Genomic DNA, 20,330 nt, shown 5'->3' on the forward strand with positions numbered 1-20,330 from the left:
TGACGATCTGGTGCCGCTGTTCCAGCTGCTAGCTAAGTTGTGCTGAAGCTTCTAGCTGTGCTGAAGCTGCTAGCTAAGCTGTGCTGAAGCTGCTATCTGTGCTGAAGCTGCTAGCTAAGCTAAGCTGTGCGGAAGCTGCTAGCTAAGCTAAGTTGTGCATGTGCTTGCAGATACGAATGCGCCTGAAAGACGACAGGAGAAGCAAATCTATCGAGGAGAGAGAGGAGGACTATCAGAGAGCCAGGGACAGGATATTTGCACCAGATGTGAGATTTTGGGGGGGAAATTATATTGTAATATATCTAATCAATTTAGATTCATGATGCATTTGTGTTTATGAAGTAAAATATGGATCTGCTTTATGGACTGCAAATGACATGTAAGTAAGACATTAAAATATATGTATTTTTTTCCACAGGGAGATCATTTCCATCTAGATGGAAGGTAAATATCATTCACATATGAGTCTAATTTGACTGGTACAACATGGACATTTGACTGGTTGGTACAACATGGACGTTTGACTGGTTGGTACAACATGGACGTTTGACTGGTTGGTACAACATGGACGTTTGACTGGTTGGTACAACATGGACGTTTGACTGGTTGGTACAACATGGACGTTTGACTGGTTGGTACAACATGGACGTTTGACTGGTTGGTACAACATGGACGTTTGACTGGTTGGTACAACATGGACGTTTGACTGGTTGGTACTACATGGATGTATGACTGGTTGGTACAACATGGACGTTTGACTGGTTGGTACAACATGGACGTTTGACTGGTTGGTACAACATGGACGTTTGACTGGTTGGTACAACATGGACGCTTTGACTGGTTGGTACAACATGGACGTTTGACTGGTTGGTACAACATGGACGTATGACTGGTTGGTACAACATGGACGTTTGACTGGTTGGTACAACATGGACGTTTGACTGGTTGGTACAACATGGACGTGTGACTGGATGGTACAACATGGACGTTTGACTGGTTGGTACAACATGGACGTTTGACTGGTTGGTACAACATGGACGTTTGACTGGTTGGTACAACATGGACGTTAGACTGGTTGGTGCAACATGGACGTTTGACTGGTTGGTGCAACATGGACGTTTGACTGGTTGGTGCAACATGAACATTTGACTGGTTGGTGCAACATGAACATTTGACTGGTTGGTGCAACATGGACGTTTGACTGGTTGGTGCAACATGGACGTTTGACTGGTTGGTGCAACATGGACATTTGACTGGTTGGTACAACATGGACATTTGACTGGTTGGTACAACATGGACGTTTGACTGGTTGGTGCAACATGGACATTTGACTGGTTGGTACAACATGGATTTGATACCCTTTCATAATGTTGCACCTCCCCATGCAGGACCCCTGATGAAGAGGCTTGTATCAGCACACAACAGAGACGGCAACTCTTCAGGTACTTCCTTTCTGTCACAGATCTCTCACTCACTCACACACACACACATCCATCTAAACTCTCCCTTGTTTCCTCAGACTAGGGGATGGGCGATCAGCCAGCAGTAGACAGAGCAGCTCTGAGAATGACCCCAAGAACTCTGATGCCCGGCCGTGGAGCAGCACTGATTCAGACAGCTCCAACCGTAACCTGAGGCCGACCATGACCAAGGCCAGCAGCTTCAGCAGCATCTCTGTCCTCATCAGAGGAGACAGCTCAGCCAGCAGCAAGAGCACCGGACGTCTCTCCAAAACAGGCAAGTAACGGGGTCAAATGCACACGCGATGTGTCGTGTTAAGTCTGCTTTTTTCCACAGCACAGTGAAGCACCTGTTTTAATAACAGAATGAACCCTAATACTTCACCTCTTACTAACATATTGGGATGCTACTGAGGTAGAAGCTGAATCACCTCTTACCAACACATTGTGATGTTACTGAGGTAGAAGCTGAATCACCTCTTACCAACACATTGTGATGTTACTGAGGTAGAAGCTGAATCACCTCTTACCAACACATTGTGATGTTACTGAGGTAGAAGCTGAATCACCTCTTACCAACTCATTGTGATGTTACTGAGGTAGAAGCTGAATCACCTCTTACCAACTCATTGTGATGTTACTGAGGTAGAAGCTGAATCACCTCTTACCAACTCATTGTGATGCTACTGAGGTAGAAGCTGAATCACCTCTTACCAACTCATTGTGATGTTACTGAGGTAGAAGCTGAATCACCTCTTACCAACACATTGTGATGTTACTGACGTAGAAGCTGAACTTCTCCTCTGAAATCTCTGTGTAATAAAGAAAAATGTGTTCTGTGTCCATGACTACTTGCTGGTAACAGATTCTTACCCCAAGTGTGGTCAGTCACCCCTAGACAATGTGATACACAAGTTTCTGACTGACATGAGTTGGAATTGGTCCTTCACTGTGTGTCTGTGCACCATTCCTGTTTAATACAGGCATACTGGGGGAATGGAGACCCAGTTTTCTTTGTTTATCCTGTTTTGGTTCCTCCTCCGTCCCTTGTCTTTTCGTTCCGTTTCTTCTTCTGCTGTCTCTGTTCTAGAGGCTTTTCTGTTTTGGTTTCATGTGATTCCATTTTCACAGGGCACTGACTTCTCCAGCCAGACATGTTCTTTCTTTTAAGTAGTTTACGACGATGGGGCTCACTTTGTGCAGCACAAGATCTGCTCTGCTGCTACTGGGAGGCCATTTTGTGTCCCTGTTAGCTCTGTCATATGGCTCATCTCTTCATAGTCTTCTGCATGCAATGCATGTCATCCATTGGTTCTTTGGCATCATTTAGCATTTTTGGTTTTAGCATTTTTTCTCATTTTGTTATAGTATCCCCAATTTCTTTAAGTGCTGGTTGTTTAGTTTGTGTCGAAAACATGAATAATGATGGCTATCACAACTCTGAATTCATTGTCTTTTACTGTTGTCAAGATGGAGAGATGTCTTTTTAACCTCTCCAGTAATACTGTACATCAAGAGAGATTAAACTTGAGCCTAGTTTTCCTGTTTTGTCTGTCCAGATTTCAAAGCTCCTGATAGCGTTGCTTTTGACATCAAATATCTGAGGTTTGGGTACGTGCCGTAAGAGGAAAAACAGGACCAACTTTGACTTTCTAAATCAGGAAAATGTGTCAACATGTATATTGCTGCATTACTGACAAACGAATAACATGTTTGTGGTTATACTCTTTTTAAGATGTAGACCACTGAAATTACAGTTGATATGGGCTCATACAAGATGTCCACAGAGGGACAAATATCACCTATAGCCAATGAATTCACTCACTATGTGTCCCACTTTTGAATGGACCAATGGCTATCCTCCTTCTACCCCTGTAACCTCAGAAGTGACCAATAGCTGTCCTTCTTGTACCCCTGCCCAGAGGCTGGCTATGCAGGCGTTACAAGTCGCTGCCTCTGTAGGACGTCTTTAGTGATCTTCTCTGTTCTCTTTAGGACGTCTTTAGTGATCTTCTCTGTTCTCTATAGGACGTCTTTAGTGATCTTCTCTGTTCTCTATAGGACGTCTTTAGTGATCTTCTCTGTTCTCTATAGGACGTCTTTAGTGATCTTCTCTGTTCTCTATAGGTAAAATATATTTTCATCCCTCCCTCCTCTAGGTTCTGAGTCTTCTAATAGTGTAGGGTCTTCTACGAGTTCCATCTCTCGCCCCCAAGTACTCCACCTGCCTCTCCCGCTCCCCGTCCCTGCTGCTCTAACCCAGGCAGCCGGCCCCGTCGGCGGCCCCAGCACGGTGCAACCTCTAACCCAGGCAGCCGGCCCCGTCGGCGGCCCCAGCACGGTGCAACCTCTAACCCAGGCAGCCGGCCCCGTCGGCGGCCCCAGCACGGTGCAACCTACACCCTCCTCCGCTGCCACGGCTCCCAGCAGTAGTAGAAGTTCTGTGCACTGTGAGCAGGGCAGCAGGAATGGCCCGGTGCCTGCATCCGGCCCAGCGCCAACCCAGACCACTGCTAATGCTACTAGCTACTATTTCCTTTCCCCGGAAGCCACAGGGATACCTCCTGGCAGTATACTGGTCAACCCACACACAGGTTGGTATCCTCTGACCAGGGTTGGTCCCTCATACTGAGTTTATATAGGCTGGATTGGCCTGTCTTTATGTTGGGTTTGGTTTGATGTGATGTTTGGTCTTGGTTGGTTTTGATCAGAGTTCTTGTAAAACAAACTTCTTATTCAGTCTATTATTCTGTCTGCTCTCTTCTCTTGAACTTTTGCTTAAATTTCCACACACTACATATTTTGTTTTGGGTGAAATATATATCAAAGCTTTGTCAGATTGAATGAATGGACTAAGAGAGTTGGTAGACTGTGCATATATTTGATAAGTCTATTCATGGTTTAGTCATTATTCAGGATAAATGTTACTATAGCATAACTCCTATTGCCTAAATTATACTCAAATGTCCTATAGGCTCTACAGTGTATCTAAGTTTGTTCTCCACATGCAGGCCAACCCTTTGTGAACCCTGATGGCAGTGCTGTGGTCTACAACCCCTCTATGACCTCACAGCAAGGTGGGAGGAGCCAGCAGCCCTTGGCCCCTCCCCTACCGCCCCCAGCCCCGCACCAGCCAGCCAATCAAGTCCTCTCCCAGGTCAGTCAATGAGTGGACAGCCCCTTCTTTCTCCAGAAAGCCCATTCACTCCCTGCATGCAGTCACTTCTCTAATCTACCCTTTCTCAATTAATATAGTAGATTAGAATCCATCATTCTTTAATTCATGCCTCCTAATTTCCCAGAGAACATTCATCTTCTACGAGCTAGGGCTGGGTGAATTATCTAGATATCAATCAGGTTAAATTAATTGTGATATTAAATCGGCCAGCTCTACTTCCTCCTATTCAATCACCTCTGACTTCTTAACTCATGGAGGTCTCTCTCTCTCTCTCTCTCTCTCTCTCTCTGTCTCTCTCTCTGTCTCTCTGTCTCTCTGTCTCACTGTCTCTCTGTGGCTCTCTCTCTGTCTCTCTGTGGCTCTCTCTCTCTCTCTCTCTCTCTCTGTGGCTCTCTCTCTCTGGGTGGCTCTCTCTCTCTCTCTCTCTCTCTCTCTGGGTGGCTCTCTCTCTCTGTGTCTCTCTGTGTCTCTCTGTGTCTCTCTGTGTCTCTCTGTCTCTCTCTCTCTGTGTTCTGTTCTGTCCTTTTCTCCTTCAGCCGGTTCGGCATTTCCAGCCCTCTGCTCCACAGCCGATCCAGTACTCAACGATATCTTACCCTCCTCCTCAGTTCCTGCCACTCTCCTCTAACCAACACCAACAATACACTTTGGTATTATCAATCGTCTGTCTCCTCTAACCAACACCAACAATACACTTTGGTATTATCAATCGTCTGTCTCCTCTAACCAACACCAACAATACACTTTGGTATTATCAATCGTCTGTCTCCTCTAACCAACACCAACAATACACTTTGGTATTATCAATCGTCTGTCTCCTCTAACCAACACCAACAATACACTTTGGTATTATCAATCGTCTGTCTCCTCTAACCAACACCAACAATACACTTTGGTATTATCAATCGTCTCTCTCCTCTAACCAACAATACACTTTGGTATTATCAATCGTCTGTCTCCTCTAACCAACACCAACAATACACTTTGGTATTATCAATCGTCTGTCTCCTCTAACCAACACCAACAATACACTTAGGTATTATCAATCGTCTCTCTCCTCTAACCAACAATACACTTTGGTATTATCAATCGTCTGTCTCCTCTAACCAACACCAACAATACACTTTGGTATTATCAATCGTCTCTCTCCTCTAACCAACACCAACAATACACTTTGGTATTATCAATCGTCTCTCTCCTCTAACCAACACCAACAATACACTTTGGTATTATCAATCGTCTGTCTCCTCTAACCAACACCAACAATACACTTTGGTATTATCAATCCTCTGTCTCCTCTAACCAACACCAACAATACACTTTGGTATTATCAATCGTCTCTCTCCTCTAACCAACACCAACAATACACTTTGGTATTATCAATCGTCTGTCTCCTCTATCTCCCTACCTGTCTGTTTCTGTCCAGTTGCCTCTTGAGTGCCTTGTCACTTAATTAGGTGGTCTTTTTATAAGACATGGTCATTACATTACATCACGTGTGTCAATTCCCGAAGTTTATATTTTTATACAGAATCTTTGATGTAATGTCATATTTATCTGGGCAGACTTTGTGATTGAAGAAGTGTTCAGCAGGAGCCTGGCTCATGTTCATTAGGCACAAAACAATTTGTAATTTTTTTTACCGGCAGTTTGCCAAATGGAAACCCAGAATGTTGTTTTCTGTTGCAAAATGTCTTGCAACTTAGTGCTTCTTGAACATGACCCTGTTAGGTAGAACATGACCCTGTTAGCCCTAGTACCCAGTTAGGTAGAACATGACCCCGTTAGCCCTAGTACCCAGTTAGGTAGAACATGACCCCGTTAGCCCTAGTACCCAGTTAGGTAGAACATGACCCCGTTAGCCCTAGTACCCAGTTAGGTAGAACATGACCCCGTTAGCCCTAGTACCCAGTTAGGTAGAACATGACCCCGTTAGCCCTAGTACCCAGTTAGGTAGAACATTACCCTGTTAGCCCTAGTACCCAGTTAGGTAGAACATGACCCTGTTAGCCCTAGTACCCAGTTAGGTAGAACATGACCCCGTTAGCCCTAGTACCCAGTTAGGTAGAACATGACTCCGTTAGCCCTAGTACCCAGTTAGCCCTAGTACCCAGTTAGGTAGAACATGACCCCGTTAGCCCTAGTACCCAGTTAGGTAGAACATGACCCCGTTAGCCCTAGTACCCAGTTAGGTAGAACATGACCCTGTTAGCCCTAGTACCCAGTTAGGTAGAACATGACCCTGTTAGCCCTATATAATAATAATAATAATAATAATAATAATAATAATAATAATAATAATTAATAATAGTAATATAATAATATGCCATTTAGCAGAGGCTTTTATCCAAAGCGACTTACAGTCATGCGTGCATACATTTTTGTGTATGGGTGGTCCCGGGGATCGAACCCACTACCTTGGCGTTACAAGCGCCGTGCTCTACCAGTTGAGCTACAGAGGACCCTAGTACCCAGTTAGGTAGAACATGACCCCGTTAGCCCTAGTACCCAGTTAGGTAGAACATGACCCCGTTAGCCCTAGTACCCAGTTAGGTAGAACATGACCCCGTTAGCCCTAGTACCCAGTTAGGTAGAACATGACCCCGTTAGCTCTAGTACCCAGTTAGGTAGAACATGACCCCGTTAGCTCTAGTACCCAGTTAGGTAGAACATGACCCCGTTAGCCCTAGTACCCAGTTAGGTAGAACATGACCCCGTTAGCTCTAGTACCCAGTTAGGTAGAACATGACCCCGTTAGCCCTAGTACCCAGTTAGGTAGAACATGACCCCGTTAGCCCTAGTACCCAGTTAGGTAGAACATGACCCCGTTAGCTCTAGTACCCAGTTAGGTAGAACATGACCCCGTTAGCCCTAGTACCCAGTTAGGTAGAACATGACCCCGTTAGCCCTAGTACCCAGTTAGGTAGAACATGACCCCGTTAGCCCTAGTACCCAGTTAGGTAGAACATGACCCCGTTAGCTCTAGTACCCAGTTAGGTAGAACATGACCCCATTAGCCCTAGTACCCAGTTAGGTAGAACATGACCCCGTTAGCCCTAGTACCCAGTTAGGTAGAACATGACCCCGTTAGCTCTAGTACCCAGTTAGGTAGAACATGACCCCGTTAGCCCTAGTACCCAGTTAGGTAGAACATGACCCCGTTAGCCCTAGTACCCAGTTAGGTAGAACATGACCCCGTTAGCCCTAGTACCCAGTTAGGTAGAACATGACCCCGTTAGCCCTAGTACCCAGTTAGGTAGAACATGACCCCGTTAGCCCTAGTACCCAGTTAGGTAGAACATGACCCCGTTAGCTCTAGTACCCAGTTAGTTAGACTAGATCAGGCTGCATTCTGTTGTCCTCCTTTCCTGACCTGGTTTCACCCAACACATCAGTCTATCCCTCTATGGCTAATTAAAGCACTTAAACTAACGGCTTTGAATAATTAATTAAATACCAGATGTTGAATAATCCATGAGTAGATACGCTAAACTTTCAACCTATTGCCACGGAACAGCTTGTCATAGATGACCTAGACTGAGGTAGCCTACTCTGGTGATATAAATAGTCCAGTTTGGGTTCCCTGGGTGGTGTTCGGCATTAAACGGTAGAAAACTGACTGAAACAGGGAGAGACTACTAGAACTTGTCTCCAGTAAGACACATTCGTTTTCTGTTTCAACATGTTTTGCTACAGTGTGCCCTAATAAATATGCTCTTGATGCACATTGCCTCTGGCCCTGTCTGTTGATTGATTTATTTTGATTAAGTTTATTTGACCATTTTAAAGGACATATACAGACAGTACATACATACATACATACATACATTTATTTGAAACAGTACATACGTTTTCAGAATTGTTCTCTCCCCACAGCAAGATGGCCTGGCTGCTCAGTTCAGCCACATGAATCTGGTGCTCCAGGCGTCCAGCGACGGCACGAACGGTGGCCCCCACCCTGCCATGTACCCCTCGGGCCCTGTGGTGCTCCAGGCCCCCCTGCAGCACCAGCAGACTGGCTACATGGTGGCCCCTCCAGGGCCACCTGTGGTTGGGCAAACCCAGGCCTACCCCACCCCCGGCCCTGCACACCCTATGAGCCAGCCGCTCATGCAGCAACAGGGCTACATGCAGCAGCAGGTACAACCGGTAGGTTACAGTACAGTCCCTCACATAGTCAGTCAACAACGACAGCCACCATCTCATAGCGTCGGCTACTTCAACTACCTACTCGTTTATGGTCTCAATCTCCTTCCATAATAGTCAATGATGTTATCCACCAGATTATCCAGATATGATCACAATCTAGATTGACCTCGTATCCTCTATGAGGAAAGTGTTCAGATAGAGAGTTCCTCTGGTCACCTTTCAATCTGCTTGTTCTCCTTCCTCTCCTGTAGATGCAGACATGTTACTGTGCTCCAGCCCAGTACCCCCACTCCCACTCCCACTCCAACCAGCACTATCGCCCTATCAGCCCCGTGCACTACACCAGCCCCCAGAACCAGCCTCTACTCCAGCAGCCAGGTAAACACACACACACACACACACACACACACGAGCGCAGAGTCATATACACACACACTGCTATCTCTCTGTGTTTGTCTTGATTAACTGAGATGTCTCCCTGTGAGCTGCAGTCTGCTTGCTGAGTGGGTGTTCTGTTTCTCTGCACCCTGGGGGGACATGGTTGTTATCTACAGCCTCCAGCCTCCTCAACACAACACAGCTCCTGTTTACTGGTTGTTATCTACAGCCTCCAGCCTCCTCAACACAACACAGCTCCTTTTTACTGGTTGTTATCTACAGCCTCCAGCCTCCTCAACACAACACAGCTCCTTTTTACTGGTTGTTAGTTACAGCCTCCTCAACACAACACAGCTCCTTTTTACTGGTTGTTAGTTACAGCCTCCAGCCTCCAGCCTCCTCAACACAACACAGCTCCTTTTTACTGGTTGTCTTCTGCTGAAGGCAGCACTGTGGCCGTTTACTGGCTTTCATGTGGAGGAACGCTAGTCCATCGTCTGTTGGGGGGAATTAGGAGGCATCTCTTGGGACTGAGCAGAGGAACAAGTTAGTCTATATGCTGTTAGTCTACTCAGGCCAGTGCATAGACAGTGGACTATCCAGCCACAGTGAAAATAATGACTGTTTCCAAACCACTTGCATAAAGAAGTTGCTTCTGCAATTAGACATTTTTGCTGAAGCCTTCAGTATAAATTATCCTTGCGGGAATTGAACCTACAACCTTGCCACACTCTTAATGACTGAGCCATACTGGACCACAGGTGTTGGTGGGAAGACCCGGAGTCTGGACCGGACCACAGAGGTGTTTGTGATGGGGAAAACCTGGAAAGCAGAGTGGCAGAATGCGGGGCCGGGACGCTGTCTGAGAGTTCTATGATTCTCACAGTGAACCGGTCTCTTTTTCAGCCCCTCACTTCTCTTCAGTCTCTTTTTTTTCTCATCTTCTCCAGCGGTCTCTAGTTTCAGCCCCTCAACTCTACTCCTCATCTTCTCCAGCGGTCTCTAGTTTCAGCTTCTCAACTCTTCTCCTCTCTTCTCCAGCAGTCTCTAGTTTCAGCTTCTCAACTCTTCTCCTCTCTTCTCCAGCGGTCTCTAGTTTCAGCTTCTCAACTCTTCTTCTCCTGTATTATTACAATGTGCCTTTTGGAAGCGTTCAGTCCTGCAGATTACAACGTGAAGGCACACTGACAATAGGCATAAAGCACCTGTTAGCAACTCCCTATTCCACATGCTGTACCAAGGCAATCTAATCCCATTCCCTGTGAGCTCAGGTGGAATGGTGTGTGTTTTGATAAAATGGGAGAGACATTTCATGCTTGGTTTGTGAGGAGGACGGTAAAATCTAGTGTCCTGCTCTTTCTCATATGAAACCATTCATCCTCTATTGGTCTCGTCTTGTTCCGCTTTTCTCATTGGGGCTATAGAATGTTCCAGCCACCTTTTACAAAAGGACGACGACGACTAATGCGGTCCCTGGATTTGTCTCTGAGGGGACGAGTCTGTCCAACGCTGCTGCCTGTAACCTTGACATTCAGTGTCCAGTATGGAAGAGGCACTACTGTTTCTAGCACCCTTTTTGACTTTGCTAGCGAGCCTACAGTTTTCCCCTATTGCACATTGTGCGTCGTCTATTTCTGTAATTTGCTCATGTGTTAAAGACTTTGTTTTCACAATGGGTTTTTTCACACTACACGCTTGCTTCCAGGGATTCAATATTGTATGATTTTTCTCCATGTTTTAGATTTCTTCTCTACATTGTAATGGGTATTATAATACAAGTAAAGAGAAGATCATCTTCCAAGACAACAGAGGCTATTTAAATACAGTGGGGAGAACAAGTATTTGATACACTGCTGATTTTGCAGGTTTTCCTACTTACAAAGCATGTAGAGGTCTGTAATGTTTATCATAGGTACACTTCAACTGTGAGAGACGGAATCTTAAACAAAAATCCAGAAAATCACATTGTATGATTTTTAAGTAATTAATTTGCATTTTATTGCATGACATAAGTATTTGATCACCTACCAACCAGTAAGAATTCCGGCTCTCACAGACCTGTTAGTTTTTCTTTAAGAAGCCCTCCTGTTCTCCACTCATTACCTGTATTAACTGCACCTGTTTGAACTCGTTACCTGTATAAAATACACCTGTCCACACACTCAATCAAACAGACTCCAACCTCTCCACAATGGCCAAGACCAGAGAGCTGTGTAAGGACATCAGGGATAAAATTGTAGACCTGCACAAGGCTGGGATGGGCTACAGGACAATAGGCAAGCAGTTTGGTGAGAAGGCAACAACTGTTGGCGCAATTATTAGAAAATGGAAGAAGTTCAAGATGACGGTCAATCACCCTCGGTCTGGGGCTCCATGCAAGATCTCACCTCGTGGGGCATCAATGATCATGAGGAAGGTGAGGGATCAGCCCAGAACTACACAATAGGACCTGGTCAATGACCCGAAGAGAGCTGGGACCACAGTCTCAAAGAAAACCATTAGTAACACACTACGCCGTCATGGATTAAAATCCTGCAGCGCACGCAAGGTCCCCCTGCTCAAGCCAGGGCATGTCCAGGCCCGTCTGAAGTTTGCCAATGACCATCTGGATAATCCAGAGGAGGAATGGGAGAAGGTCATGTGGTCTGATGAGACAAAAATAGAGCTTTTTGGTCTAAACTCCACTCGCCGTGTTTGGAGGAAGAAGAAGGATGAGTACAACCCCAAGAACACCATCCCAACCGTGAAGCATGGAGGTGGAAACATCATTCTTTGGGGATGCTTTTCTGTAAAGGGGACAGGACGACTGCACCGTATTGAGGGGAGGATGGATGGGGCCATGTATCGCGAGATCTTGGCCAACAACCTCCTTCCCTCAGTAAGAGCATTGAAGATGGGTCGTGGCTTGGTCTTCCAGCATGACAACGACCCGAAACACACAGCCAGGGCAACTAAGGAGTGGCTCCGTAAGAAGCATCTCAAGGTCCTGGAGTGGCCTAGCCAGTCTCCAGACCTGAACCCAATAGAAAATCTTTGGAGGGAGCTGAAAGTCTGTATTGCCCAGCGACAGCCCCGAAACCTGAAGGATCTGGTGAAGGTCTGTATGGAGGAGTGGGCCAAAATCCCTGCTGCAGTGTGTGCAAACCTGGTCAAGACCTACAGGAAACGTATGATCTCTGTAATTGCAAACAAAGGTTTCTGTACCAAATATTAAGTTCTGCTTTTCTGATGTATCAAATACTTATGTCATGCAATAAAATGCAAATTATTTACTTAAAAATTATACAATGTGATTTTCTGGATTTTTGTTTTAAATTCCGTCTCTCACAGTTGAAGTGTACCTATGATAAAAATTACAGACCTCTACATGCTTTGTAAGTAGGAAAACCTGCAAAATCGGCAGTGTATCAAATACTTGTTCTCCCCACTGTATGTTTTTCATTTCACTTTGGCTCATTCATGAATATCCGTTGTGAATAGAATGAATGTCACCATTTTGTTTAAAACAATTAATTCAAATGTTTGACATCGCACTAGATATTTGAATAGAAGTGAATTGTAATGTCCTAATGTTACTGTAGGTTACCAGGCTGGGATGCCAAATCAGCCCCAGAGCCCTCACCATCAGAGTGTGGTGACACATCAGAACCTAGTGAGCAACCAGCAGCACAGCAATATGGGAAATCACATGACGGGCTTCATGGTCCAATACCCTTCTATGCCATCTTATCAGGTACGTTCTTTTTGGCTTATGATTATTAAACTGTGTTTTTCTTTCAATTAAAGAATCTAACTGATTTTGTCCCGTCCTTTACATTTACATGGTTTTATCCTCAATTGTCAACATCTTGCTCTTGTAAACATCTTTGCCTGGCTGAAAATCTAATAATTATATAAATCGAACCCTGAAATTAAAATAGTTTGAAGGTTGAATTGAAAAGGGATTTGAAAGGCTAAAGTCCCCTGTAGCTCAGTTGGTAGAGCATGGCGCTTGCAACGCCAGGGTTGTGGGTTTGTTTCCCACGGTGGGCCAGTATGAAAATGTATGCACTCACTAACTGTAAGTCGCTCTGGATAAGAGCGTCTGCTAAATGACTAAAATGTAAAGGGCCCCGACATTAGATGTCTATCAATTGTAAATGTAAAAAAAAGACATTAAAATACTTGTGCTTAATCCTGTTTTTCCATATGATCTGTGTGTGTTATTCAGGTATCCATGCCCCAGGTCTCTCAGAACATGCCTCCACATCAGCAGACATGTCAACAGCCAATGCTGATCCAGAGTCATCCAAGCCCAGGTCCCATGGCCATGTCAGGCATGCAGGTCTACTACAGTTCCACGCCACCAAATCAACACAGCAGTATGAGGTAGGCACTGAGGTGTTCTGTTCTTAGCGCCACCAAGATGGACTGTGTATTAAATAGTCTTAAGTGTTAGGTCTGTAATCTGATACTGTTTCATATTTCAAAGTAGTTCAACATTGATGAAAGCGGCGCAGATATCGGTGTACCAACCAACCTGCCAGAAACCATCCATAAAGGGAGTTATTGACGCTGTAGAAACCATCCATAAAGGGAGTTATTGACGCTGTAGAAACCATCCATAAAGGGAGTTATTGACGCTGTAGAAACCAGTCCTCATGGGAGCTGAGGTGTTCTATTAAGACTGGGATGCACTGTACCTGTATCATCGGCCTTATAAATCATCCTCCAGACTGCCCTACTAACATAAACTTTACTGAGCTGAAAGTGTCCTCCAGACTGCCCTACTAACAGAAACTTTACTGAGCTGAAAGTGACCTCCAGACTGCCCTACTAACAGAAACTTGACTGAGCTGAAAGTGTCCTCCAGACTGCCCAACTAACAGAAACTTGACTGAGCTGAAAGTGTCCTCCAGACTGCCCTACTAACAGAAACTTTACTGAGCTGAAAGTGTCCTCCAGACTGCCCTACTAACAGAAACTTTACTGAGCTGAAAGTGTCCTCCAGACTGCCCTACTAACAGAAACTTTACTGAGCTGAAAGTGACCTCCAGACTGCCCTACTAACAGAAACTTGACTGAGCTGAAAGTGTCCTCCAGACTGCCCTACTAACAGAAACTTTACTGAGCTGAAAGTGTCCTCCAGACTGCCCTACTAACAGAAACTTTACTGAGCTGAAAGTGTCCTCCAGACTGCCCAACTAACAGAAACTTTACTGAGCTGAAAGTGTCTTCCAGACTGCCCTCCTAACATAAACTTTACTGAGCTGACAGTGACCTCCAGACTGCCCTCCTAACATAAACTTTACTGAGCTGAACGTGACCTCCAGACTGCCCTACTAACAAACTTTACTGAGCTGACAGTGACCTCCAGACTGCCCTCCTAACATAAACTTTACTGAGCTGAACGTGACCTCCAGACTGCCCTACTAACAAACTTTACTGAGCTGAACGTGACCTCCAGACTGCCCTACTAACAGAAACTTTACTGAGCTGAAAGTGACCTCCAGACTGCCCTACTAACATAAACTTTACTGAGCTGAAAGTGACCTCCAGACTGCCCTACTAACATAAACTTTACTGAGCTGAACGTGACCTCCAGACTGCCCTACTAACAGAAACTTTACTGAGCTGAACGTGACCTCCAGACTGCCCTACTAACAGAAACTTTACTGAGCTGAAAGTGACCTCCAGACTGCCCCACTAACATAAACTTTACTGAGCTGAAAGTGACCTCCAGACTGCCCTACTAACAGAAACTTTACTGAGCTGAAAGTGACCTCCAGACTGCCCTACTAACAGAAACTTTACTGAGCTGAAAGTGACCTCCAGACTGCCCTACTAACAGAAACTTTACTGAGCTGAAAGTGACCTCCAGACTGCCCTACTAACATAAACTTTACTGAGCTGAAAGTGACCTCCAGACTGCCCTACTAACAGAAACTTTACTGAGCTGAAAGTGACCTCCAGACTGCTCTACTAACATAAACTTTACTGAGCTGAAAGTGACCTCCAGACTGCCATACTAACATAAACTTTACTGAGCTGAAAGTGACCTCCAGACTGCCCTACTAACAGAAACTTTACTGAGCTGAAAGTGACCTCCAGACTGCCCTACTAACAGAAACTTTACTGAGCTGAAAGTGACCTCCAGACTGCCCTACTAACAGAAACTTTACTGAGCTGAAAGTGTCCTCCAGACTGCCTTACTAACAGAGATTCCACTGAGCTGAAAGTGTCCCCCCTCCCTGTTGTACTGGTTCCTCTATACCGCCCCACAGCATCAGGACTGTCAGTGTTAATATAAAGTGGCCCTATATAGTGCACTACCTTTGACCAGAGCCCTATGGGTACAACACCAAGCAGCTGTAATGTAATTATTCAGTCTGATTAGAGTGATTCAAGCCATAAAGAGGAAATGAATGACATGTTTGTTTTCTTTCGGACTACCACCATTAATCAGAGATCATTAACAGACCTTTAACACACAAGACTATTTCAGAAATGTTTTTGTTAAGTCTCTTCAAGGCAGACTTTGAGAGCAAATGTAAAGTGTCTGCCTGCTGGTGCTATCAATGTCTTTAATGAATGCCCCAGAGCTCCATAAATATATTGACTAAGCAAGTGTGTCTGTCTCCACAGTTCGTCGGTGGGTTTCTTACCTCCTCCGGGGTCAGAGCAGATGCAGTTTCCCCGGGCCGCGTCTCCGTGTGGAACCCAGCAGCTACCAGGACAGCAGTGCACAGGTAACATTACTTCTCCTCTCAGCAACACCAAGGTCGTGGGTTCAATTCCCACCGGGATCACACACATACTAAAATAGATACCCTTCGGTTTTGAAAGACTCTTGTGTATAAGATTTGATACCATTTTTAAATGCTTTTCCTACCTTGTGTATAAGATTTGATACCATTTTTAAATGCTTTTCCTACCTTGTGTATAAGATTTGATACCAATAAAATGCTTTTCCTACCTTGTGTATAAAATTTGATACCAATAAAATGGTGTGTTGCTTGTATGTCCATCTGAGGATGGAAACATTCCTTTGACCAAAAACGAAGATGTCAGATTTTCACGTTGTTGTTGTAACGGTGTGGCTGTTTGTCTGTAGGTGTGCATCCCGGTCCTCACAGTGGCGGTATGGTGATGATGCAGCTGACCCTGCCCCCTAACCATCAGCCCAGAGCACACTCCCCTCCACAGTGGAAACACAACAGATACTACAGTCTGGATCACACACGCAGCCAGAGGTCCTCAGAACAACTAGACAACTCTCAGGTAACTACTCAGAACAACTAGACAACTCTCAGGTAACTACTCAGAACAACTAGACAACTCTCAGGTAACTACTCAGAACAACTAGACAACTCTCAGGTAACTACTCAGAACAACTAGACAACTCTCAGGTAACTACTCAGAACAACTAGACAACTCTCAGGTAACTACTCAGAACAACTAGACAACTCTCAGGTAACTACTCAGAACAACTAGACAACTCTCAGGTAACTACTCAGAACAACTAGACAACTCTCAGGTAACTACTCAGAACAACTAGACAACTCTCAGGTAACTACTCAGAACAACTAGACAACTCTCAGGTAACTACTCAGAACAACTAGACAACTCTCAGGTAACTACTCAGAACAACTAGACAACTCTCAGGTAACTACTCAGAACAACTAGACAACTCTCAGGTAACTACTCAGAACAACTAGACAACTCTCAGGTAACTACTCAGAACAACTAGACAACTCTCAGGTAACTACTCAGAACAACTAGACAACTCTCAGGTAACTACTCAGAACAACTAGACAACTCTCAGGTAACTACTCAGAACAACTAGACAACTCTCAGGTAACTACTCAGAACAACTAGACAACTCTCAGGTAACTACTCAGAACAACTAGACAACTCTCAGGTAACTACTCAGAACAACTAGACAACTCTCAGGTAACTACTCAGAACAACTAGACAACTCTCAGGTAACTACTCAGAACAACTAGACAACTCTCAGGTAACTACTCAGAACAACTAGACAACTCTCAGGTAACTACTCAGAACAACTAGACAACTCTCAGGTAACTACTCAGAACAACTAGACAACTCTCAGGTAACTACTCAGAACAACTAGACAACTCTCAGGTAACTACTCAGAACCACTAGACAACTCTCAGGTAACTACTCAGAACAACTAGACAACTCTCAGGTAACTACTCAGAACAACTAGACAACTCTCAGGTAACTACTCAGAACAACTAGACAACTCTCAGGTAACTACTCAGAACAACTAGACAACTCTCAGGTAACTACTCAGAACCACTAGACAACTCTCAGGTAACTACTCAGAACAACTAGACAACTCACAGGTAACTACTCAGAACAACTAGACAACTCTCAGGTAACTACTCAGAACAACTAGACAACTCTCAGGTAACTACTCAGAACAACTAGACAACTCTCAGGTAACTACTCAGAACAACTAGACAACTCTCAGGTAACTACTCAGAACAACTAGACAACTCTCAGGTAACTACTCAGAACAACTAGACAACTCTCAGGTAACTACTCAGAACAACTAGACAACTCTCAGGTAACTACTCAGAACAACTAGACAACTCTCAGGTAACTACTCAGAACAACTAGACAACAGGTAACTACTGAGCTGCTGGTAATTAGACATGACCAGTCAGGAGTAATATTGCGTGTTAGAGAGAGGAAAGGCTCTGTACAGAATCACTGATCTACAAGGAATCTTGCATCCCAAATAACTGCTCATTGTATTATCAAGATTCGCGACTCCGAGCAGCGAGTCTTGCTCAGGCCTGTCCCCTCGAACTAGGGATACACTTTCCTCCTGATAGACTACATTAAAGGGTTTCTATGTCCCCTCTTTGACCTCCACCTCCCTGTCCCTCCTCTCTGCCTCTGTCCTATAGAACGGTCTCCAGCTGGGCAGCCCCAGCACCCCTCCGGCCCAGCCCCCAGCCCCAACCCATCAACTCACCTCCATAAAGAACCTCCGCTCTGCTGGCCTCACCCCCATCCCCATAATGACCCAGTTCCCCAGACCCTTTGGCCCAGGGCAGGCAGGGGACGGCAGGTACCCATTACTGGGTCAACCCCTCCAGTACAACCCCGCCATCAGGCCTCCGCTGATCCACGGGACACACCACATGATCCCCAACCCCCACCACGTGAGTCCTCAGAGTACACACACACACTTGACAAAGGAGGTTGTTTTGTACAATGAAATTTACCAAATCTGTATTAATGTTTTTTCACGATTTACCCGCTGAGTGAAAATTGAAGATTAAAAGATAAAAAAGTAGAAAATAAAAGCTCAGTCCAGTCAACATGTCTGCCTCCTCTTCCCTCAGGGCCCAATGGGAATCCGGCATCATGGGGGGCGAGGGAGGAGACCACCGCCCAGGAAGTCATCTGATCTTAGTGTAGGTGACCCAGGTAATAGAGAGGAGAGACCATGACCCAGGTACTAGACAGACCATGACCCAGGTACTAGACAGACCATGACCCAGGTACTAGACAGACCATGACCCAGGTACTAGACAGACCATGACCCAGGTACTAGACAGACCATGACCCAGGTACTAGACAGACCATGACCCAGGTACTAGACAGACCATGACCCAGGTACTAGAGAGGAGAGACCATGACCCAGGTACTAGAGAGGAGAGACCATGACCCTGACCCAGGTACTAGACAGACCATGACCCAGGTACTAGAGAGGACAGACCGTGACCCAGGTACTAGACAGGAGAGACCGTGACCCAGGTACTACAGAGGAGAGACCGTGACCCAGGTACGAGAGGCGAGACCATGACCCAGGTACTAGAGAGGCGAGACCATGACCCAGGTACTAGAGAGGCGAGACCATGACCCAGGTACTAGAGAGGCGAGACCATGACCCAGGTACTAGAGAGGCGAGACCATGACCCAGGTACTAGAGAGGCGAGACCATGACCCAGGTACTAGAGAGGGGAGACCATGACCCAGGTACTAGACAGGAGAGACCATGACCTAGGTACTAGACAGGAGAGACCATGACCCAGGTACTAGACAGGAGAGACCATGACCCAGGTACTAGAGAGGACAGACCATGACCCAGGTACTAGAGAGGAGAGACCATGACCCTGACCCAGGTACGAGACCATGACCCTGACCCAGGTACGAGACCATGACCCTGACCCAGGTACGAGACCATGACCCTGACCCAGGTACGAGACCATGACCCTGACCCAGGTACTAGACAGGAGAGACCATGACCCAGGTACTAGACAGGAGAGACCATGACCCAGGTACTAGACAGGAGAGACCATGACCCAGGTACTAGAGAGGGGAGACCATGACCCAGGTACTAGACAGGAGAGACCATGACCCAGGTACTAGAGAGGAGAGACCATGACCCAGGTACTAGACAGGAGAGACCATGACCCAGGTACTAGACAGGAGAGACCATGACCCAGGTACTAGACAGGAGAGACCATGACCCAGGTACTAGAGAGGCGAGACCATGACCCAGGTACTAGAGAGGCGAGACCATGACCCAGGTACTAGAGAGGCGAGACCATGACCCAGGTACTAGAGAGGCGAGACCATGACCCAGGTACTAAAGAGGCGAGACCATGACCCAGGTACTAGAGAGGCGAGACCATGACCCAGGTACTAGACAGGAGAGACCATGACCCAGGTACTAGAGAGGACAGACCATGACCCAGGTACTAGAGAGGCGAGACCATGACCCTGACCCAGGTACGAGACCATGACCCTGACCCAGGTACGAGACCATGACCCTGACCCAGGTACGAGACCATGACCCTGACCCAGGTACGAGACCATGACCCTGACCCAGGTACTAGACAGGAGAGACCATGACCCAGGTACTAGACAGGAGAGACCATGACCCAGGTACTAGACAGGAGAGACCATGACCCAGGTACTAGACAGGAGACCATGACCCAGGTACTAGAGAGGAGAGACCGTGACCCAGGTACTAGACAGGAGAGACCGTGACCCAGGTACTAGAGAGGAGAGACCATGACCCAGGTACTAGAGAGGAGAGACCATGACCCAGGTACTAGAGAGGACAGACCATGACCCAGGCTCTAGAGAGGACAGACCATGACCCAGGCTCTAGAGAGGAGAGACCATGACCCTGACCCAGG

The 20,330-nt window shown here is 46.0% G+C and overlaps 1 protein-coding gene and 1 long non-coding RNA gene across 12 annotated transcripts in view; both read left to right on the forward strand.

The window, feature by feature from the left end:
- Window positions 1-20,330, forward strand: part of LOC121572312 (R3H domain-containing protein 1) — a 53,746-nt gene that overhangs the window by 28,083 nt on the left and 5,333 nt on the right. For 5 of the 11 annotated variants that reach the window (XM_041884364.2, XM_041884369.2, XM_041884367.2 and 2 more), the window contains 15 exons: window positions 171-266; window positions 419-444; window positions 1,389-1,442; window positions 1,520-1,737; window positions 3,620-4,054; window positions 4,472-4,617; window positions 5,175-5,288; window positions 8,515-8,787; window positions 9,039-9,165; window positions 12,747-12,898; window positions 13,376-13,533; window positions 15,790-15,893; window positions 16,259-16,425; window positions 18,084-18,341; window positions 18,525-18,609. In XM_041884364.2, the coding sequence (XP_041740298.2) occupies window positions 171-266; window positions 419-444; window positions 1,389-1,442; window positions 1,520-1,737; window positions 3,620-4,054; window positions 4,472-4,617; window positions 5,175-5,288; window positions 8,515-8,787; window positions 9,039-9,165; window positions 12,747-12,898; window positions 13,376-13,533; window positions 15,790-15,893; window positions 16,259-16,425; window positions 18,084-18,341; window positions 18,525-18,609 (2,413 nt within the window). The remainder of the gene's footprint in view (window positions 1-170; window positions 267-418; window positions 445-1,388; window positions 1,443-1,519; window positions 1,738-3,619; window positions 4,055-4,471; window positions 4,618-5,174; window positions 5,289-8,514; window positions 8,788-9,038; window positions 9,166-12,746; window positions 12,899-13,375; window positions 13,534-15,789; window positions 15,894-16,258; window positions 16,426-18,083; window positions 18,342-18,524; window positions 18,610-20,330) is intronic. The other 6 variants (XM_041884374.2, XM_041884370.2, XM_041884371.2 and 3 more) reach the window with 6 other exon arrangements.
- Window positions 6,022-8,363, forward strand: LOC123482316. The gene is made up of 2 exons (XR_006657669.1): window positions 6,022-6,867; window positions 7,118-8,363. It is a non-coding gene; the product is annotated as an uncharacterized LOC123482316 (long non-coding RNA).

Source organism: Coregonus clupeaformis, chromosome 30, assembly GCF_020615455.1.
Source record: "Coregonus clupeaformis isolate EN_2021a chromosome 30, ASM2061545v1, whole genome shotgun sequence".
NCBI classification, from domain to species: domain Eukaryota; kingdom Metazoa; phylum Chordata; class Actinopteri; order Salmoniformes; family Salmonidae; genus Coregonus; species Coregonus clupeaformis.